Source organism: Oncorhynchus clarkii, unplaced genomic scaffold (assembly GCF_045791955.1).
Source record: "Oncorhynchus clarkii lewisi isolate Uvic-CL-2024 unplaced genomic scaffold, UVic_Ocla_1.0 unplaced_contig_5039_pilon_pilon, whole genome shotgun sequence".
NCBI classification, from domain to species: Eukaryota; Metazoa; Chordata; class Actinopteri; order Salmoniformes; family Salmonidae; genus Oncorhynchus; species Oncorhynchus clarkii.
Window position 1 is genome coordinate 1 of NW_027258465.1, and position 23,034 is coordinate 23,034.

At 49.1% G+C, this 23,034-nt stretch overlaps 1 protein-coding gene across 1 annotated transcript in view; it reads left to right on the forward strand.

The window, feature by feature from the left end:
* The first annotated feature begins 3,701 nt into the window (after nt 1–3,701).
* The window catches only part of LOC139396986 (ubiquitin carboxyl-terminal hydrolase 33-like), a 52,245-nt gene continuing 32,912 nt past the window's right edge, over nt 3,702–23,034 (forward strand). The window contains exons 1-11 of the mRNA XM_071143933.1: nt 3,702–3,812; nt 5,626–5,679; nt 5,810–5,872; nt 9,345–9,497; nt 9,990–10,104; nt 10,212–10,281; nt 16,662–16,775; nt 17,457–17,535; nt 19,119–19,605; nt 20,417–20,557; nt 21,434–21,546. Of these exons, the coding sequence (XP_071000034.1) occupies nt 3,729–3,812; nt 5,626–5,679; nt 5,810–5,872; nt 9,345–9,497; nt 9,990–10,104; nt 10,212–10,281; nt 16,662–16,775; nt 17,457–17,535; nt 19,119–19,605; nt 20,417–20,557; nt 21,434–21,546 (1,473 nt within the window). The 5' untranslated portion in view covers nt 3,702–3,728. The remainder of the gene's footprint in view (nt 3,813–5,625; nt 5,680–5,809; nt 5,873–9,344; nt 9,498–9,989; nt 10,105–10,211; nt 10,282–16,661; nt 16,776–17,456; nt 17,536–19,118; nt 19,606–20,416; nt 20,558–21,433; nt 21,547–23,034) is intronic.

Consider the following 23,034-nt stretch of genomic DNA (forward strand, 5'->3'; position numbering starts at 1 on the left):
GCTGGGTGGCCATTGTGTTAGAGCTGGGTGGCCATTGTGTTAGAGCTGGGTGGCCAGTGTGTTAGAGCTGGGTGGCCAGTGTGTTAGAGCTGGGTGGCCAGTGTGTTAGAGCTGGGTGGCCAGTGTGTTAGAGCAGGGTGGCCAGTGTGTTAGAGCAGGGTGGCCAGTGTGTTAGAGCAGGGTGGCCAGTGTGTTAGAGCAGGGTGGCCAGTGTGTTAGAGCTGGGTGGCCAGTGTGTTAGAGCTGGGTGGCCAGTGTGTTAGAGCTGGGTGGCCAGTGTGTTAGAGCTGGGTGGCCAGTGTGTTAGAGCTGGGTGGCCAGTGTGTTAGAGCTGGGTGGCCAGTGTGTTAGAGCTGGGTGGCCAGTGTGTTAGAGTGTGTTAGAGCAGGGTGGCCAGTGTGTTAGAGCAGGGTGGCCAGTGTGTTAGAGCAGGGTGGCCAGTGTGTTAGAGCTGGGTGGCCAGTGTGTTAGAGCAGGGTGGCCAGTGTGTTAGAGCAGGGTGGCCAGTGTGTTAGAGCTGTGTGTTAGAGCAGTGTGGCCAGTGTGTTAGAGCAGTGTGTTAGAGCAGTGTGTTAGAGCAGTGTGTTAGAGCAGTGTGTTAGAGCAGTGTGTTAGAGCAGTGTGTTAGAGCAGTGTGTTAGAGCAGTGTGTTAGAGCAGTGTGTTAGAGCAGTGTGTTTGAGCAGTGTGTTTGAGCAGTGTGGCCAGTGTGTTAGAGCAGTGTGTTTGAGCAGTGTGGCCAGTGTGTTAGAGCAGTGTGTTTGAGCAGTGTGGCCAGTGTGTTAGAGCAGTGTGTTTGAGCAGTGTGGCCAGTGTGTTAGAGCAGTGTGTTTGAGCAGTGTGGCCAGTGTGTTAGAGCAGTGTGTTAGAGCAGTGTGGCCAGTGTGTTAGAGCTGTGTGACCAGTGTGTTAGAGCTGTGTGACCAGTGTGTTAGAGCAGTGTGGCCAGTGTGTTAGAGCAGTGTGGCCAGTGTGTTAGAGCAGTGTGGCCAGTGTGTTAGAGCAGTGTGGCCAGTGTGTTAGAGCAGTGTGGCCAGTGTGTTAGAGCAGTGTGGCCAGTGTGTTAGAGCAGTGTGGCCAGTGTGTTAGAGCTGTGTGGCCAGTGTGTTAGAGCTGTGTGGCCAGTGTGTTAGAGCAGTGTGTTAGAGCTGTGTGGCCAGTGTGTTAGAGCTGTGTGGCCAGTGTGTTAGAGCAGTGTTAGAGCAGTGTGTTAGAGCAGTGTGGCCAGTGTGTTAGAGCAGTGTGGTTAGAGCAGTGTGGTTAGAGCAGTGTGGTTAGAGCAGTGTGGTTAGAGCCGTGTGGTTAGAGCAGTGTGGTTAGAGCAGTGTGTTAGAGCTGGGTGGCCGGTGTGTTAGAGCTGGGTGGCCGGTGTGTTTGAGCAGGGTGGCCGGTGTGTTTGAGCAGGGTGGCCGGTGTGTTTGAGCAGGGTGGCCGGTGTGTTTGAGCAGGGTGGCCGGTGTGTTTGAGCAGGGTGGCCGGTGTGTTTGAGCAGGGTGGCCGGTGTGTTTGAGCAGGGTGGCCGGTGTGTTTGAGCAGGGTGGCCGGTGTGTTTGAGCAGGGTGGCCGGTGTGTTTGAGCAGGGTGGCCGGTGTGTTTGAGCAGGGTGGCCGGTGTGTTTGAGCAGGGTGGCCGGTGTGTTTGAGCAGGGTGGCCGGTGTGTTTGAGCAGGGTGGCCGGTGTGTTTGAGCAGGGTGGCCGGTGTGTTTGAGCAGGGTGGCCGGTGTGTTTGAGCAGGGTGGCCGGTGTGTTTGAGCAGGGTGGCCGGTGTGTTTGAGCAGGGTGGCCGGTGTGTTTGAGCAGGGTGGCCGGTGTGTTTGAGCTGGGTGGCCGGTGTGTTTGAGCTGGGTGGCCGGTGTGTTTGAGCTGGGTGGCCGGTGTGTTAGAGTAGGTATCCCCCCTTTCCGACTGACTAGCTATCCTCCCCTTTCCGACTGACTAGCTATCCCCCCTCTCCGACTGACTAGCTATCCCCCCTTTCCGACTGACTAGCTATCCCTCCCTTTCCGACTGACTAGCTATCCCCCCCTTTCCGACTGACTAGCCTTCCCCCCCCTTTCCGACTGACTAGCCTTCCCCCCCTTTCCGACTGACTAGCCATCCCCCCCTTTCCGACTGACTAGCCATCCCCCCCTTTCCGACTGACTAGCCATCCCCCCCTTTCCGACTGACTAGCCATCCCCCCCTTTCCTACTGACTAGCCACCCCCCCCTTTCCGGCTGACTATCCACCCCCCCCTCTCCGACTGACTAGCCACCCCCCCCCTTTCCGGCTGACTAGCCACCCCCCCCCTTTCCGGCTGACTAGCCATCCCCCCCTTTCCGGCTGACTAGCCATCCCCCCCCTTTCCGGCTGACTAGCCATCCCCCCCCCTTTCCGACTGACTAGCTATCCCCCCCTTCCCGACTGACTAGCTATCCCCTTCCCGACTGACTAGCTATCCCCCCCTTTCCGACTGACTAGCTATCCCCCCCTTTCCGACTGACTAGCTATCCCCCCCTTTCCGACTGACTAGCTAGCTATCCCCCCCTTTCCGACTGACTAGCTAGCTATCCCCTCCTTTCCGACTGACTAGCTAGCTATCCCCTCCTTTCCGACTGACTAGCTAGCTATCCCCCCCTTTCCGAATGACTAGCTAGCTATCCCCCCCTTTCCGACTGACTAGCTATCCCCCCTTTCCGACTGACTAGCTATCCCCCCCTTTCCGACTGACTAGCTATCCCCCCCTTTCCGACTGACTAGCTATCCCCCCCTTTCCGACTGACTAGCTATCCCCCCCTTTCCGACTGACTAGCTATCCCCCCCTTTCCGACTGACTAGCTATCCCCCCCTTTCCGACTGACTAGCTATCCCCCCCTTTCCGACTGACTAGCTACCCCCCCTTTCCGACTGACTAGCTACCCCCCCTTTCCGACTGACTAGCTACCCCCCCTTTCCGACTGACTAGCTATCCCCCCCTTTCCGACTGACTAGCTATCCCCCCCTTTCCGACTGACTAGCTACCCCCCCTTTCCGACTGACTAGCTACCCCCCCTTTCCGACTGACTAGCTACCCCCCCTTTCCGACTGACTAGCTACCCCCCCTTTCCGACTGACTAGCTACCCCCCCTTTCCGACTGACTAGCTATCCCCCCCTTTCCGACTGACTAGCTATCCCCCCCTTTCCGACTGACTAGCTATCCCCCCCTTTCCGACTGACTAGCTACCCCCCCTTTCCGACTGACTAGCTACCCCCCCTTTCCGACTGACTAGCTACCCCCCCTTTCCGACTGACTAGCTACCCCCCCCCCTATCCGACTGACTAGAAACAGTGTCATCAACACAATGGGTTTTTTTCTTTACCAAAAAAATTAAAAGTTTTGGTACTATATTTTCTTACTACCGGTACTTCCTGAAATGTGTCTCAGGTGATTAGGACGATCACGTCTGTATCAGCCCATTTTATAGGGCAACGTTGCTGCTCCACAAGGCTAGTTATTCATTAATAGGGCTGTCTCTGCGTTGTTAACCTCCCAATCATGGTGCACAGAAGTTAACACACTTGAATAATACAACAGGCATGTAGAAATGTTAAACTGCTAATTTATCTTCCCAAAACAATGTCCAGTACAGGAAAGGTTTGGGAACCCCTGTTTTAGATCACAAAATAACATGCTTTTTCTTATCCTCTCTCCCTCTCCCTCTTCCTCTCCCCTCCCCCTCTGACAGGTAAGGTTCAGATTCAGGTGAGTGATGCCTGTAGAGTCCAGCAGTGACTGTCCCCATCTGGAGTGTGTTGGAGAAATCACCAAGGATGAACTGATCCACAAGTCACATGTGAGTCCTGTAGTCCTGTCCCCTTCCATATACCACCTGTCCTGTAGTCCTGTCCCCTTCCATAGACCACCTGTCCTGTAGTCCTGTCCCCTTCCATAGATCACCTGTCCTGTAGTCCTGTCCCCTTCCATGGACCACCTGTCCTGTCCCCTTCCATAGACCACCTGTCCTGTAGTCCTGTCCCCTTCCATAGACCACCTGTCCTGTCCCCTTCCATAGATCACCTGTCCTGTAGTCCCCTTCCATAGATCACCTGTCCTGTCCCCTTCCATAGATCACCTGTCCTGTAGTCCTGTCCCCTTCCATGGACCACCTGTCCTGTCCCCTTCCATAGACCACCTGTCCTGTAGTCCTGTCCCCTTCCATAGACCACCTGTCCTGTAGTCCTGTCCCCTTCCATAGATCACCTGTCCTGTAGTCCTGTCCCCTTCCATGGTACGTTACAGCCTTATTCTAAAATGGATTACATCGTTTTTTTTCCCCTCATCAATTGACAAAGCAAAAACAGGTTTCAATTTTTTGTTCATATTTACATAAGTATTCAGACCCTTTACTCAGTACTTTGTGGAAGCACCTTTGGCAGTGTTTACAGCCTCTCAAGCTCTGTCAGGTTGGATGGGGAGCGTCGGTGCACAGCTATTTTCAGGTCTCTCCAGAGATGTTCGATCGGGTTCAAGTCCTGGCTCTGGCTGGGCCACTCAAAGACATTCAGAGACTTGTCCCAAAGCCACTCCTGCGTTGTCTTGGCTGTGTGCTTAGGGTCGTTGTCCTGTTGATGGTGAACCTTCACCCCAATCTGAGGTCCTGAGTGCTCTGGAGCAGGTTTTTGTGTCTCATAGTAAAGGGTCTGAATTCTTAAGTAAATGTTTGTTTTTCTATTTTTAAGAAATGTGCAAACATTACTAAAAACCTGCTTTCACTTTGTCATGGGGTATTGTGTGTAGATTGAGGAAGTGTTTTCATTTAATTCATTTTAGAATAAGACTAATTTAAACAAAATGTGGAAAAAGGGGAAGGGGTCTGAATACTCTCCGAATGCACTGTAAACATAAACACAATGGGGTCTGAATACTCTCCGAATGCACTGTAAACATAAACACAATGGGGTCTGAATACTCTCCGAATGCACTGTAAACATAAACACAATGGGATCTGAATACTCTCCGAATGCACTGTAAACATAAACACAATGGGGTCTGAATACTCTCTGAATGCACTGTAAACATAAACACAATGGGGTCTGAATACTCTCTGAATGCACTGTAAACATAAACACAATGGGGTCTGAATACTCTCTGAATGCACTGTAAACATAAACACAATGGGATCTGAATACTCTCCGAATGCACTGTAAACATAAACACAATGGGATCTGAATACTCTCCGAATGCACTGTAAACATAAACACAATGGGGTCTGAATACTCTCTGAATGCACTGTAAACATAAACACAATGGGGTCTGAATACTCTCTGAATGCACTGTAAACATAAACACAATGGGGTCTGAATACTCTCTGAATGCACTGTAAATCCGCTTATGATGTTGTTCACTCGGCTACTATCACATTTTATAGTGGTTAGCTGATAAAGATAATTTAGCTAGCCTAATTAGTTTCTATCATCGAGTAGCGTTAGCTAGAATATAAACTATTATAAATGGCCACGTCCTGGATGTTTTACAGGAAATGAGAATGTTGTCTTTGGAGAACACTGTGCTCTATCATGTTACTGTTCGATAGATACGGTCTCTCTGGTCTGGTCACTTAAACTGGTTGGCTGTTGTGGTGTGTGTGTGTGTGGGGGTGTTTCTAGGGCCAGTGTCAAGACTGCAAGGTTGGAGGACCAAATCTGTGGGCGTGTCTGGAGGTGAGTGAGCAGTCCCTGGCTTTGTTTGGGACTTTTATTTTGAAAGTTGACTGCCATTTGGCCTTGTATGAATATGGACATAACAGTTCTGTAGTAATAATCTGTTTTCTCTCTGTGTGTGTGTGTGCAGAACACCTGTGCCTATGTGGGCTGTGGAGAATCTCATGCTGACCATAGCACTGTCCACTCACAGGTGAGTCACCCTTGACCCTTCACCTCCCACACACACCGCTACAGGACTAGATCAATGTTCAGGATGGTGCAGGAGAGAGAAGGTGTTGAAGTGAGAGATGGGAGGAGAAGGAAGTGTGAGGAGGGAAAGGAAGTGGTAGAGAGTGATGGGGAGGAGAAGGAAGTGGTAGAGAGTGATGGGGAGGAGAAGGAAGTGGTAGAGAGTGATGGGGAGGAGAAGGAAGTGGTAGAGAGTGAGTTGGGGAGGAGAAGGAAGTGGTAGAGAGATGGGGGAGGAGAAGGAGGTGGTAGAGAGATGGGGGGGAGATGAGAGGAATACGATTATTACCTGGCATTAGATTATCATCTACCCCCTTTCACTTTCCTTTCTCCATCTAGCAATACACGTACAGTTGAAGTCGGAAGATTACATACTCTTAGGTTGGAGTCATTAACTTGTTTTTCAACCACTCCACACATTTCTTGTTAATTAACAAACTATATTTTTGGCAAGTCGGTTAGGACATCTACTTTGTGCATGACACAAGTAATTTTTCCAACAATTGTTTACAGACAGATTATTTCACTTATAATTCACTGTATCACAATTCCAGTGGGTCAGAAGTTTACATACACTAAGTTGACTGTGCCTTTAAACAGCTTGGAAAATTCCAGAAAATGATGTCATGGCTTTAGAAGCTTCTGATAGGCTAATTGACATAATTTGAGTCAATTGGAGGTGTACCTGTGGATGTATTTCAAGGCCTACCTTCAAACTCCGTGCCTCTTTGTTTGACATCATGGGAAAATCAAAAGAAATCAGCCAAGACCTTCACAAGTCTGGTTCATCCTTGGGAGCAATTTCCAAACGCCTGAAGGTACCACGTTCATCTGTACAAACAATAGTACGCAAGTATAAACACCATGGGACCACACAGCTGTCATACCGCTCAGGAAGGAGACGCATTCTGTCTCCTAGAGATGAACGTATGTTGGTGCGAAAAGTGCAAATCAATCCCAGAACAACAGTAAAGGACCTTGTGAAGATGCTGGAGGAAACGGGTACAAAAGTATCTATCCACAGTAAAACAAGTCCTATATCAACATAAGCTGAAAGGCCGCTCAGCAAGGAAGAAGTCACTGCTCCAAAACCGCCATAAAAAAGCCAGACTACGGTTTGCAACTGCACATGGGAACAAAGTTCGTACTTTTTGGAGAAATGTCCTCTGGTCTGATGAAACAAAAGTAGAACTGTTTGGCCATAATGACCATTCATTGTTATGTTTGGAGTAAAAAGGGGGAGGCTTGCAAGCCGAAGAACACAATCCCAACCGTGAAGCACGGGGGTGGCAGCATCATGTTGTGGGGGTGCTTTGCTGCAGGAGGGACTGGTGCACTTCACAAAATAGATGGCATCATGAGGGAGGAAAATTGTGGATATATTGAAGCAACATCAGTCAGGAAGTTAAAGTTTGGTCGCAAATGGGTCTTCCAAATGGACAATGACCCCAAGCATACTTCCAAAGTTGTGTCAAAATGGCGTAAGGACAACAAAGTCAAGGTATGGGAGTGGCCTTCACAAAGCCCTGATTTCAATCCTTTAGAACATTTTGTGGGCGGAACTGAGAATGCGTGTGCGAGCACCTGGTAGTGTGGTGGATGGGACTACCAGCTCTCTGTAACCTAGAGGGCAACCAGTGGGTCCGTCTCCTCTATACCACCCACCTGGTAGTGTGGTGGATGGGACTACCAGCTCTCTGTAACCTAGAGGGCAACCAGTGGGTCCGTCTCCTCTATACCACCCACCTGGTAGTGTGGTGGATGGAACTACCAGCTCTCTGTAACCTAGAGGGCAACCAGTGGGTCCGTCTCCTCTATACCACCCACCTGGTAGTGTGGTGGATGGAACTACCAGCTCTCTGTAACCTAGAGGACAACCAGTGGGTCCATCTCCTCTATACCATGTTTCTTGTAGGATGACAATGTCTGTATTTCTAATTTATTTGATGAAGTCCAGATTCCTGCTCTTTAGGCCAAAGGCAGATGACCTCTGACCTTGGCTATTCCAGGATGAGATAGTGAAGGCTTTGTGTTCCATAAAGTGTCCAATGTTGTGTGGTTTGACCTCAGACCAGTAAGTGTGAGCAGAGCTTGCTGAGCATCTGGTACATGCAGTTTTCTTGGGCTAGGATAAGAGTGGGGGGTTGGGCCTGTTTTCCTGCTCAAGGCCTGTGAGTCAGGTAGTGAGGTAGATAATTAACATAAGTGAAATGATAAAAATGAACAGGAAACATTACACTCACAGAAGTTCTAAAATAATAGACATTTCAAATGTTGTGTGTGTACATGCATACACACTAACATGCATACATACATACATGCATACATACATACATGCATACATACATACATGCATACATACATACATGCATACATACTAACATGCATACATACATGCATACATACATACATGCATACATGCATACATGCATACATGCATACATGCATACATGCATACATACATGCATACATGCATACATGCATACATACATACATGCATACTAACATGCATACACACTAACATGCATACATACATACATACATACATACATGCATACATACTAGCATGCATACTAACATGCATACTAACATGCATACTAACATGCATACTAACATGCATACATACATACATACATGCATACATACATACATACATACATGCATACATACTAACATGCATACTAACATACATGCATACTAACATACATGCATACTAACATGCATGCATACATGCATACATACATACATACATACATGCGTACACACTAACATACATACATGCATACACACTAACATGCATACATACATGCATAGTGTTGTAACAATGTGCAAATAGTGAAGTACAAAGGGGAAAGTAAATAAACAAATGAATTTCTCTCTTTCTCTCTATCAATTCAAAGGGCTTTATTGGCATTGCCAAAGCAAGTGAAATAGAAACTCTCTTTCCCTCTTTCCTGTCCCCTCTCTCTCTCCAACATCAAAGACCAGTCATGTGTTAGTCCTTTCTGTCTGTATTTTTTTAAGGACATGTGGTACACTGTGAACCACATGGCTGCACCTTGTCCCATCTATCCAGTCATCTAGCTAACACTTAGCTGTCCTCTTTCTGGATCATCCATTATTAACACATGTTCCTGTGGGAGCTGGGCTTGATGCACTACTAAAGCTCTGCTAAACAGTAGAGCAGGAAAGGATCAGACTGGGTTGTTTCGTCGCTGTCGCCCGGCTCTGCTGTCAACACTGAACACTAATGCAGACACATGAATAATGAAACAAGTGACTGACTCGTCTACAGCTGTCTGTCCGGACAGCTCTGAGTTAATCATAACAATAATACGTTATATTTGTTTATAACAGAGAAATACAACCTGTATTACACCTCCTATAAACCTTTATAACCCCTTCGTAACATGTTTATAACCCCTCTCTAACAGGAGACGCGGCACAACCTGACAGTGAACCTGACCACTCTGAGGGTGTGGTGTTATGCCTGTGGGAAAGAGGTGTTTGTGGAGCGTAAACTGGGCCCTCACTGCCCTGTCCCCAGCACCAAGACCCTCGCTTCACCTCAGACCAACAACACACAGGTAATGTTACCATCTGGGATAAATATGGATTTATACCTGAATCTCAAACCACAAATGAAGTTTCCTCTGGATAAATACAGTTGTCTATATGTAAGGCCTAAACCAACGTCCACAACCCTAACCAAATCACGCTACAACTTGAAAATTGTACAATCCAGTCTCTAGATGATTATTTATTTCCCATATTTTGAGACCACGTTGAAAAGTAAATAATTATTCAGTTATTGAATGTTTTCTTTCACTATGAAATGCTGTCAAAGCATTGAGGCATTCTGCTGTTGTCAATTCCTCATGTTACTTTTAATGTTGTCTAGATGAGGATGGTTCTAGATGAGGATGGTTCTGATAGGGTTCTAGATGAGGATGGTTCTGACAGGGTTCTAGATGAGGATGGTTCTAGATGAGGATGGTTCTAATAGGGTTCTAGATGAGGATGGTTGTGATAGGGTTCTAGATGAGGATGGTTCTAGACGAGGATGTGGTTGTCTTCAGTTCCAGGAGTGTAGCAGGGCGCAGGGCAGTCCCACTTCTCTGAGACTGCCCCCTACTAATGGCTGTGAAGACCTGGGCATGGAAACGGAGGAGGAGGACGAGCTACGCGCCAGAGGTACGCATCATCTGACTGGACCAAACTTCAATGCTCAAGCTGGCATCAGCCATGCTCTCTCTGCTGTTCTCTAGCGAGATAAAACTCATTGTGTCCATCTCCTGTAGGTCTGACGGGTCTGAAGAACATCGGGAACACCTGCTATATGAATGCAGCCCTGCAGGCCCTCTCCAACTGGTGAGACCCATAGACATTAAACCAGTAGATAGTGATAGTGCTGACGTCATCCAAGTGTTCCTATGGAAAACTCCCGATGGGGCATGAAGCCGGGAACTATTTTGAATTTGAAGCGTGCCATATTGCTGAATGGCACCAAAAAGTTGCTAAGGATCATGGTCAATGTAGTCGTTTTCATCCTGCCTTAGAGAGTCAACCCAACCACAGAGTTTTTCTAAACCTAGAGGCGCGAAACAGACCGAACGGACTATGCCGGGGTTTGTGAAGTCAATGAGACGTTGGATTTTCTCCAAGTATAAAGGCACAACCTAGATTCAAGCCAATGTCTTAAGTAGTGTAACATTATTACTCCAACCTCGTGAATGTGACCGACACGTTTTCATTTTAGTCAAAAACTGCGTTATATCGAAGGAGTGCATTTCATTTGATTGCCTGCACATGTGCAGTTCGGCGCTACACAACCGCTTGACCTGATGTGTTTCTACCAACGTCGCCATGACATCGTGTGACGGGGGATTTCTATTGGAGAAGCAGTGTCTGCCTACCGGAAGCCTTTCGAGAGCCCACTCATCATAGCTCGGTTAGGCGAGATTGGATTACCTCATGAGGAAAAAATGTGGACTGTATATTAAAGAAACACAGTCAAGATGATCATTTATGCAACTGCATCATTTTGTCATAATAATTTAAAAAAAACAACAGACAGTTTGGAATTAAACTTTTGTTTGATTTTATAATTTCATACTAAATTGATATTTTAGTGTTATCCTGGTTCTCCATGCCATCCTCGGTCGCCCTCTGTCTACCCCCCCTCGGTCGCCCTCTGTCTACCCCCCCTCGGTCGCCCTCTGTCTACCCCCCCTCGGTCGCCCTCTGTCTACCCCCCCTCGGTCGCCCTCTGTCTACCCCCCCTCGGTCGCCCTCTGTCTACCCCCCCTCGGTCGCCCTCTGTCTACCCCCCCTCGGTCGCCCTCTGTCTACCCCCCCTCGGTCGCCCTCTGTCTACCCCCCCTCGGTCGCCCTCTGTCTACCCCCCCTCGGTCGCCCTCTGTCTACCCCCCCTCGGTCGCCCTCTGTCTACCCCCCCTCGGTCGCCCTCTGTCTACCCCCCCCTCGGTCGCCCTCTGTCTACCCCCCCCTCGGTCGCCCTCTGTCTACCCCCCCCTCGGTCGCCCTCTGTCTACCCCCCCCTCGGTCGCCCTCTGTCTACCCCCCCCTCGGTCGCCCTCTGTCTACCCCCCCCTCGGTCGCCCTCTGTCTACCCCCCCCTCGGTCGCCCTCTGTCTACCCCCCCCTCGGTCGCCCTCTGTCTACCCCCCCTCGGTCGCCCTCTGTCTACCCCCCCCTCGGTCGCCCTCTGTCTACCCCCCCCTCGGTCGCCCTCTGTCTACCCCCCCTCGGTCGCCCTCTGTCTACCCCCCCTCGGTCGCCTTCTGTCTACCCCCCCTCGGTCGCCTTCTGTCTACCCCCCCTCGGTCGCCCTCTGTCTCTGATTTTGTGATGTTACAACCTAATTCTAAAATGGATTGAATACATTTTTTCCCTCATCAATCTCCATGCCCAATAATACCCTATAATGACAAAGCAAAATTCCAAGTCTATTAAAAATAAACGGATACCTTTTTATTTACATAAGTATTCAGAACCTTTGAAATGAGACTTGAAATTGAGCTCGGGTGCATCCTGTTTCCATTGATTGCAGTCCACTTGTGTTTGTGGTAAATTGTATTTAAAAAAAATATATATATTTTACCTTTTATTTAACTAGGCAAGTCAGTAAGAAGAAATTCTTATTTTCAATGACAGCCTAGGAACAGTGGGTTAACTGGTCAAATCAAATCAAATTTTATTTGTCACATACACATGGTTAGCAGATGTTAATGCGAGTGTAGTGAAATGCTTGTGCTTCTAGTTCCGACAATGCAGTAATAACCAACAAGTAATCTAACTAACAATTCCAAAACTACTGTCTTGTACACAGTGTAAGGGGATAAAGAATATGTACATAAGGATATATGAATGAGTGATGGTACAGAGCAGCATAGGCAAGATACAGTAGATGGTATCGAGTACAGTATATACATATGAGATGAGTATGTAAACAAAGTGGCATAGTTAAAGTGGCTAGTGATACATGTATTACATAAGGATACAGTTGATGATAGAGTACAGTATATACGTATGCATATGAGATTAATAATGTAGGGTAAGTAACATTATATAAGGTAGCATTGTTTAAAGTGGCTAGTGATATATTTACATCATTTCCCATCAATTCCCATTATTAAAGTGGCTGGAGTTGAGTCAGTGTCAGTGTGTTGGCAGCAGCCACTCAATGTTAGTGGTGGCTGTTTAACAGTCTGATGGCCTTGAGATAGAAGCTGTTTTTCAGTCTCTCGGTCCCAGCTTTGATGCACCTGTACTGACCTCGCCTTCTGGATGATAGCGGGGTGAACAGGCAGTGGCTCGGGTGGTTGATGTCCTTGATGATCTTTATGGCCTTCCTGTGACATCGGGTGGCGTAGGTGTCCTGGAGGGCAGGTAGTTTGCCCCCGGTGATGCGTTGTGCAGACCTCACTACCCTCTGGAGAGCCTTACGGTTGAGGGCGGAGCAGTTGCCGTACCAGGCGGTGATACAGCCCGCCAGGATGCTCTCGATTGTGCATCTGTAGAAGTTTGTGAGTGCTTTTGGTGACAAGCCGAATTTCTTCAGCCTCCTGAGGTTGAAGAGGCGCTGCTGCGCCTTCTTCACAATGCTGTCTGTGTGAGTGGACCAATTCAGTTTGTCTGTGATGTGTATGCCGAGGAACTTAAAACTTGCTACCCTCTCCACTACTGTTCCATCGATGTGGATAGGGGGGGTGTTCCCTCTGCTGTTTCCTGAAGTCCACAATCATCTCCTTAGTTTTGTTGACGTTGAGTGTGAGGTTATTTTCCTGACACCACACTCCGAGGGCCCTCACCTCCTCCCTGTAGGCCGTCTCGTCGTTGTTGGTAATCAAGCCTACCACTGTTGTGTCGTCCGCAAACTTGATGATTGAGTTGGAGGCGTGCGTGGCCACGCAGTCGTGGGTGAACAGGGAGTACAGGAGAGGGCTCAGAACGCACCCTTGTGGGGCCCCAGTGTTGAGGATCAGTGGGGAGGAGATGTTGTTGCCTACCCTCACCACCTGGGGGCGGCCCGTCAGGAAATCCAGTACCCAGTTGCACAGGGAGGGGTCGAGACCCAGGCTTTCTTGGGAACAGGAACAATGGTGGCCCTCTTGAAGCATGTGGGAACAGCAGACTGGTATAGGGATTGATTGAATATGTCCGTAAACACACCGGCCAGCTGGTCTGCGCATGCTCTGAGGGCGCGGCTGGGGATGCCGTCTGGGCCTGCAGCCTTGCGAGGGTTAACACGTTTAAATGTCTTACTCACCTCGGCTGCAGTGAAGGAGAGACCGCATGTTTTCGTTGCAGGCCGTGTCAGTGGCACTGTATTGTCCTCAAAGCGGGCAAAAAAGTTATTTAGTCTGCCTGGGAGCAGGACATCCTGGTCCGTGACTGGGCTGGATTTCTTCCTGTAGTCCGTGATTGACTGTAGACCCTGCCACATGCCTCTTGTGTCTGAGCCGTTGAATTGAGATTCTACTTTGTCTCTGTACTGACGCTTAGCTTGTTTGATAGCCTTGCGGAGGGAATAGCTGCACTGTTTGTATTCGGTCATGTTACCAGACACCTTGCCCTGATTAAAAGCAGTGGTTCGCGCTTTCAGTTTCATGCGAATGCTGCCATCAATCCACGGTTTCTGGTTAGGGAATGTTTTAATCGTTGCTATGGGAATGACATCTTCAACGCACGTTCTAATGAACTCGCACACCGAATCAGCGTATTCGTCAATGTTGTTGTCTGACGCAATACGAAACATGTCCCAGTCCACGTGGTGGAAGCAGTCTTGGAGTGTGGAGTCAGCTTGGTCGGACCAGCGTTGGACAGACCTCATCGTGGGAGCCTCTTGTTTTAGTTTCTGTCTGTAGGCAGGGATCAACAAAATGGAGTCGTGGTCAGCTTTTCCGAAAGGGGGGCGGGGCAGGGCCTTATATGCGTCGCGGAAGTTAGAATAACAATGATCCAAGGTCTTTCCACCCCTGGTTGCACAATCGATATGCTGATAAAATTTAGGGAGTCTTGTTTTCAGATTAGCCTTGTTAAAATCCCCAGCTACAATGAATGCAGCCTCCGGATAAATGGTTTCCAGTTTGCAAAGAGTCAAACTAGTCTAGGAACAGTGGGTTAACTGGCCTAGGGACAGTGGGTTAACTGGCCTAGGGACAGTGGGTTAACTGGCCTAGGGACAGTGGGTTAACTGGCCTAGGGACAGTGGGTTAACTGGCCTAGGGACAGTGGGTTAACTGGCCTAGGGACAGTGGGTTAACTGGCCTAGGGACAGTGGGTTAACTGGCCTAGGGACAGTGGGTTAACTGGCCTAGGGACAGTGGGTTAACTGGCCTAGGGACAGTGGGTTAACTGGCCTAGGGACAGTGGGTTAACTGGCCTAGGGACAGTGGGTTAACTGGCCTAGGGACAGTGGGTTAACTGGCCTCGGGACAGTGGGTTAACTGGCCTCGGGACAGTGGGTTAACTGCATTGTCCGTAGAGCTCAGAGACAGGATTGTGTCGAGGCACAGATCTGGGGAAAGGTACCAAAACATTTCTGGAGCATTGAAGGTCCCCAAGAACACAGTGGCCTCCATCACTCTTAAATGGAAGAAGTTTGGAACCACCAAGACTCTTCATAGAGCTGGCTGCCTGGCCAAACTGAGCAATCGGGGGAGAAGGGCCTTGGTCAGGGAAGTGACCAAGAACCTGATGGTCACTCTGAGAGAGCTCCAGAGATCCTCTGTGGAGATGGTTGTCCTTCTGGAAGGTTCTCCCATCTCTGCAGCACTCCACCAATCAGGCCTTTATGGTAGAGTATCCAGATGGAAGCCACTCCTCAGTAAAAGGCACATGACAGCCCGCTTGGAGTTTGCCAAAGTCACCTAAATTACTCTCAGACCACGAGAAACAAGATTCTCTGGTCTGATGAAACCAAGATTGAACTCTTTGGCCTGAATGCCAAGTGTCACATCTGGAGAACACCGTAGGGATTGGGACAAGGTTAAGCATGGTGGCGGCAGCATCATGCTGTAGGGATGTTTTTCAGAGGCAGGGAGACTAGTCAGGATCAAGGGAAAGATGAACGAAGCAAAGTATAGAGAGATACTTGATGACAACCTGCTCCAGAGCCCTCAGGACCTCAGACTGGGGAAAAGGTTCACCTTCCAACAGGACAATGATCCTAAAAAAAAAAAACAGCCAAGACAATGAAGATCTTGAGAGGTTCTGCAGGTGTCCCCAAATACAGGTTTGCCAATTTTGTGGCGTCATACCCAAGAAGACTCGGCTGTAATCGCTGCCGAAGGTGCTTCAACAAAGTTCTGGGTAAAGGGTCTGAATACTTATGAAAATGTGATATTTCAGTTTTATTTATTTTTAAACCTGTTTGCTTTGTCATTATGGGGTATTGTGTGTAGATTGATGAGGGGGGGAAAAATAACTGAATACATTTTTATTATACATACATACATGCGTACATACATGCGTACATGCATACATACATACATACATACATACATACATACAGTTGAAGTCGGAAGATTACATACTTAGGTTGGAGTCATTTAAACTCGTTTTTCAACCACTCCACAAATTTCTTGGCTAACTAACTATAGTTTTGGCAAGTTGGTTAGGACATCTACTTTGTGCATGACACAAGTCATTTTTTCCAACAATTGTTTTACAGACAGATTATTTCACTTATAATTCACTGTATCACAATTCCAGTGGGTCAGAAGTTTACATACACTAAGTTGACTGTGCCTTTAAACAGCTTGGAAAATTCCCGAAAAGGATTTCATGGCTTTAAAAGCTTCTGATAGGATAATTTGAGTCAATTGGATGTGTACCTGTGAATGTATTTCAAGGCCTACCTTCAAACTCAGTGCCTCTTTGCTTGACATCATGGGAAAATCTAAAGAAATCAGCCAAGACCTCAGAAAAAAAATTGGAGACCTCCACAAGACCTCCACCCTGTCTCCCCTGTGCAGTGCATTGTTCTGTGTGTATTAAGATGTATGACTTTTCTCCCAGACTTCCTCTAACCCAGTTTTTCTCTCTCTCTCTCCAGTCCTCCTCTAACCCAGTTCTTCTCTCTCTCTCCAGTCCTCCTCTAACCCAGTTCTTATCTCTCTCTCCAGTCCTCCTCTAACCCAGTTCTTCTCTCTCTCTCCAGTCCTCCTCTAACCCAGTTCTTCTCTCCAGTCCTCCTCTAACCCAGTTCTTCTCTCTCTCTCCAGTCCTCCTCTTACCCAGTTCTTTGTGGAGTGTGGAGGTCTGGTGAGGACAGACAAGAAGCCTGCTCTGAGTAAGAGCTACCAGAAACTGGTGTCAGACCTCTGGCACAAGAACAGGTACACATCTGTCCTCTGAGTCGTTTTCACCTGGGTGTTGTCCATTCAGACCGTTCAGAAGAGTATGTTTGGGTTATTTTGACAGATTCTGTAGGCCTCATCAATGAGCGGGTAGCCTATAGTGGTCTCTGCAGGCCTCATCAATGAGCGGGTAGCCTATAGTGGTCTCTGCAGGCCTCATCAATGAGCGGGTAGCCTATAGTGGTCTCTGCAGGCCTCATCAATGAGCGGGTAGCCTATAGTGGTCTCTGCAGGCCTCATCAATGAGCGGGTAGCCTATAGTGGTCTCTGTAGGCCTCATCAATGAGCGGGTAGCCTATAGTGGTCTCTGTAGGCCTCATCAATGAGCGGGTAGCCTATAGTGGTCTCTGTAGGCCTCATCAATGAGCGGGTAGCCTATAGTGGTCTCTGTAGGCCTCATCAATGAGCGGGTAGCCTATAGTGGTCTCTGTAGGCCTCCTCAATGAGCGGGTAGCCTATAGTGGTCTCTGTAGGCCGTCCTAACCCTGTTCTGTGGTGTTGTAGGCCGTCCTAACCCTGTTCTGTGGTGTTGTAGGCCGTCCTAACCCTGTTCTGTGGTGTGTTGTAGGCTGTCCTAACCTTGTTCTGGTCTCTGTAGGCCGTCCTAACCCTGTTCTGTGGTGTGTTGTAGGCTGTCCTAATCTTGTTCTGTCTCTTTAGGCCATCCTATGTGATCCCTACCAATCTGTTCCAGGGGATCAAGGCTGTTAACCCCATGTTCAGAGGATACTCCCAACAGGTAGTCTTCTCTAGGGCTGTTAAAGTAAACTGCTGTTGAAGAATAGGTCCTTTCATGTCTCTTTCCTCAAGCCACCATTTTTTATAAGCACGTTCCTCAGGGAATATTCAATTGTTACGCTGCACTGTTCTTCTCTGCACTACAAGGCAAGCTGGAAATTAGCAATACCGATGAAGGAACTCTGAGTCCACACCGCCCTTTCCCACTTGGACAACAGGAACACCTACTTAAGAATGCTTTTCATTGGTTACAGCTTCATCGTTATCCCCCCAAGTATATCACTAAGCTAAGGACCCTGGGACTGAACACCACCTTCACAACTGGATCCTGGACTTCCTGAAGAGCCGCCCCGTGTTGTGACGGTAGGCAACAACTGCTCCACCACGCTGACCCTCAACACTGGGGGCACCTCAAAGGTGTGTGCTTCGTCCCCTCCTATACTCCCTGTTCACTGACAACGGCGTGGCTGCGCACGACTCCAGCACCGTTATTAAGTTTGTTGACGACACAACAGGGGTTGGCCTGTTCACCGACAACGATGAGACGGCCTATAGGGAGGAGGTCAGAGACCTGGTAGTGTGGTGCCAGGACAATGACCTCTCCCTCAACGTCAGCAAGACAATGGAGCCGATTGTGGACTACAGGAAACAGAGGACAGAACACGACCCCATTCATATTGAAGGGGCTATAGTGGATTGGGTTGAGAGCTTCAATTCCTTGGTGTCCACATCACTAAGGACCAATCATGGTCCAAACACACCAACAGGTGTGAAGAGGGCATGACAACACCTCTTCCCCTCAGACAGCTGAAAAGATTTGGCATGGGTCCTCAGATTCTCTCAGTTCTACAGCTGCACCATCGAGAGCATCTTGACTGGCTGCATCACCACCTGGTATGGCAACTGCTTGGCGTCCAACCGCAAGGTGCTACAGAGGGTAGTGCGTACGGCACAGTTTATTTCTGGGGAAGAACTCTCTGCCATCCAGGACCTCTATACCAGGCGGTGTCAGAGGAAGGCCCTAAAAATGTTCATTTGAGAGAAATAATATTTTTGTGCATATGGAACATTTCTGGGATCTTTTATTTCATCTCATGAAATAACTGGGGAAGAACTCTCTGCCATCCAGGACCTCTATACCAGGCGGTGTCAGAGGAAGGTCCTAAAAATGTTCATTTGAGAGAAATAATATTTTTGTGCATATGGAACATTTCTGGGATCTTTTATTTCAGCTCATGAAACGTGGGACCAACACTTTACATTTTGCATATGTTTACATTCGGACTCTGAGGTTCTTGTGCTGTCTGATGGATCAGCTCTGAGGAATATAACCATATTATATGTCTAAGATACAGTGTCTTCAGAAAATATTTGTTGCTTTAATATCTGTTTCCATTAGGACTAGAACAATATAATTATACTATAAACCTGTGTTTCCATTAGGACTAGATCCATATAATTATACTATAAACCTGTGTTTCCATTAGGACTAGAACAATATAATTATACTATAAACCTGTGTTTCCATTAGGACTAGATCCATATAATTATACTATAAACCTATAATAATAATGTTTCCATCAGGACTCTCAGGAGTTCCTGCGCTGTCTGATGGACCAGCTCCACGAGGAGCTGAAGGAGCCACTAGCCGAGCCCCCCGACAATGACCAACACTCGCACGCCATCGCCATGGACGACTGCCCCGAGGACGACAGCCGCAGCCAATCCGACGGAGACTTCCAGTCGTGCGAGTCTTGCGGCAGCAGCGAGCGGGCGGACAACAAAGGCGGGAGCGGGGATGGTCGGTCGGCGGCGCCGCCGCCGTCGGGGGAGGAGTCTAACGAGGCAGAGATGCTGATCCCTGATGTACCTGACTCCTCCCACTCCTCGCGTCAGACCAATAGGGAGTGGCAGAAGGAGAAGAACCTGATCAACAACCTCTATCGGGGGTCAGGGGGCGCAGGGTTGTCAGGGGGAGACCTGTATAAAGACGTGGATACCACTTCCGAGGCCGTGCCCATCATCAGTAACCAGGGGGCCATCAAGGTCCAGATACAGGGAAGCATGGCTGGTAGGTACACCTTTATTTAATTATGGACAACTGGATGGATGAATCAAGTAGGTTCAAACCATCACGTCAGTCTAGCTTGCCTCAACATTCTGTTAGCCCGCTGAGCCTGTCTGTGTACCTCATTGTGTTAGCCCACTGAGCCTGTCTGTACCTCAATGTGTTAGCCCGCTGAGCCTGTCTGTGTACCTCAACATTGTGTTAGCCCGCTGAGTCTGTCTGTGTACCTCAACATTGTGTTAGCCCGCTGAGTCTGTCTGTGTACCTCAACATTGTGTTAGCCCGCTGAGCCTGTCTGTGTACCTCAACATTGTGTTAGCCCGCTGAGCCTGTCTGTGTACCTCAACATTGTGTTAGCCCGCTGAGCCTGTCTGTGTACCTCAACATTGTGTTAGCCCGCTGAGCCTGTCTGTGTACCTCAACATTGTGTTAGCCTGCTGAGTCTGTCTGTGTACCTCAACATTGTGTTAGCCTGCTGAGCCTGTCTGTGTACCTCAACATTGTGTTAGCCCGCTGAGCCTGTCTGTACCTCAACATTGTGAAAATACTATAGTCTACCTGCCGCCCCGCCCCTCCCCTCTAACCACTAGTCTACCTGCCGTTTTGAGGAGCTCTCATGTTGTCCATCCAACAGGTGATTGATATTTCACTCAAAGGAGATGATAAATAACATGACGGCTCATCAAAAAACACACTTGACAATTTAGTCAGAATGCAAATGTCCCTGTAGTCCGATCAGCTTGACCGGCAGCTAGCCGTTATTTAACGGTTAACCTTTGACATCCCTAGTCTCTTCCTCTCTCCTTCGCTCCAGACTCATTCCCCGAGGTGGTCTCCAGCAGCACCCGACCCCAGACCCCAGTCCCCATGGAAGGACACTCCTTCACCAAGATGTCCTCCAGTCCACCCAGGAACAACTGTGTCTGGCCAGGAATCTCCTCCAGCCATCTGAAAAGTAGGCTATGTAGCACATAGAATATCTCTCTGGGGACAGTGCAGTAGTAATGTAGGCAGAAAGACACTGCAGTAGTAATGTAGGCAGAAAGACACTGCAGTAGTAATGTAGGCAGAAAGACACTGCGGTAGTAATGTAGGCAGAAAGACACTGCAGTAGTAATGTCGGCAGGACGACACTGCAGTAGTAATGTGGGCAGAAAGACACTGCGGTAGTAATGTGGGCAGAAAGACACTGCGGTAGTAATGTGGGCAGAAAGACACTGCGGTAGTAATGTGGGCAGAAAGACACTGCAGTAGTAATGTAGGCAGAAAGACACTGCAGTAGTAATGTAGGCAGAAAGACACTGCGGTAGTAATGTAGGCAGAAAGACACTGCGGTAGTAATGTAGGCAGAACGACACTGCAGTAGTAATGTCGGCAGGACGACACTGCAGTAGTAATGTGGGCAGAAAGACACTGCGGTAGTAATGTGGGCAGAAAGACACTGCGGTAGTAATGTGGGCAGAAAGACACTGCGGTAGTAATGTGGGCAGAAATACACTGCTGTAGTAATGAAAACAATGTAAAGACACTGCAGTAGTAATGTGGGCAGAAAGACACTGCGGTAGTAATGTAGGCAGAAAGACACTGCAGTAGTAATGAAAACAATGGAAAGACAACATGTTGTTGTCCGCTGTCTGTGTAGCCTGACTCTCTCTCTCTCTCTGCCTCTGCAGTAGTAATGTGGGCAGAAAGACAACATGTTGTTGTCCGCTGTCTGTGTAGCCTGACTCTCTCTCTCTGCCTCTGCAGTAGTAATGTGGGCAGAAAGACAACATGTTGTTGTCCGCTGTCTGTGCAGCCTGACTCTCTCTCTCTCTCTCTGCCTCTGCAGTGACCTCGTTTTCCTCACCGAAGAGCAAGCGTCAGAAGAAGTACCGTAGTGTGATATCAGACGTGTTTGACGGGACCATTGTCAGCTCAGTGCAGTGTCTGACCTGCGATAGGGTAAGTAGTTGGTGTAGCCATCTTGTTGAGCACCTAGCCTGACGAGAAACTAATGTCTGAGTAGCCAGACAATAGGGCATAATTATCATGGAGTAGACCTTAACCCTGTGTCCCCCTGTCCTGTAGAGGATGGACCTTAACCCTGTGTCCCCCTGTCCTGTAGAGGATGGACCTTAACCCTGTCTCCCCCTGTCCTGTAGAGGATGGACCTTAACCCTGTCTCCCCCTGTCCTGTAGAGGATGGACCTTAACCCTGTCTCCCCCTGTCCTGTAGAGGATGGACCCTGTCTCCCCCTGTCCTGTAGAGGATGGACCCTGTCTCCCCCTGTCCTGTAGAGGATGGACCCTGTCTCCCCCTGTCCTGTAGAGGATGGACCCTGTCTCCCCCTGTCCTGTAGAGGGTGGACCCTCTGTCTCCCCCTGTCCTGTAGAGGATGGACCCTCTGTCCTGTAGAGGATGGACCCTCTGTCCTGTAGAGGATGGACCCTCTGTCCTGTAGAGGATGGACCCTCTGTCCTGTAGAGGATGGACCCTCTGTCCTGTAGAGGATGGACCCTCTGTCCTGTAGAGGATGGACCCTCTGTCCTGTAGAGGATGGACCCTCTGTCCTGTAGAGGATGGACCCTCTGTCCTGTAGAGGATGGACCCTCTGTCCTGTAGAGGATGGACCCTCTGTCCTGTAGAGGATGGACCCTCTGTCCTGTAGAGGATGGACCCTCTGTCCCCCTGTCCTGTAGAGGATGGACCCTGTCTCCCTCTGTCCTGTAGAGGATGGACCCTGTCTCCCTCTGTCCTGTAGAGGATGGACCCTGTCTCCCTCTGTCCTGTAGAGGATGGACCCTCTGTCTCCCCCTGTCCTGTAGAGGATGGACCCTGTCTCCCCCTGTCCTGTAGAGGATGGACCCTGTCTCCCCCTGTCCTGTAGAGGATGGACCCTGTCTCCCCCTGTCCTGTAGAGGATGGACCCTGTCTCCCCCTGTCCTGTAGAGGATGGACCCTGTCTCCCCCTGTCCTGTAGAGGATGGACCCTCTGTCTCCCCCTGTCCTGTAGAGGATGGACCCTCTGTCTCCCCCTGTCCTGTAGAGGATGGACCCTCTGTCTCCCCCTGTCCTGTAGAGTATGGACCCTCTGTCTCCCCCTGTCCTGTAGAGGATGGACCCTCTGTCTCCCCCTGTCCTGTAGAGGATGGACCCTGTCTCCCCCTGTCCTGTAGAGGATGGACCCTGTCTCCCCCTGTCCTGTAGAGGATGGACCCTGTCTCCCCCTGTCCTGTAGAGGATGGACCCTCTGTCTCCCCCTGTCCTGTAGAGGATGGACCCTCTGTCTCCCCCTGTCCTGTAGAGTATGGACCCTCTGTCTCCCCCTGTCCTGTAGAGTATGGACCCTCTGTCTCCCCCTGTCCTGTAGAGGATGGACCCTCTGTCTCCCCCTGTCCTGTAGAGGATTGACCCTCTGTCTCCCCCTGTCCTGTAGAGGATGGACCCTC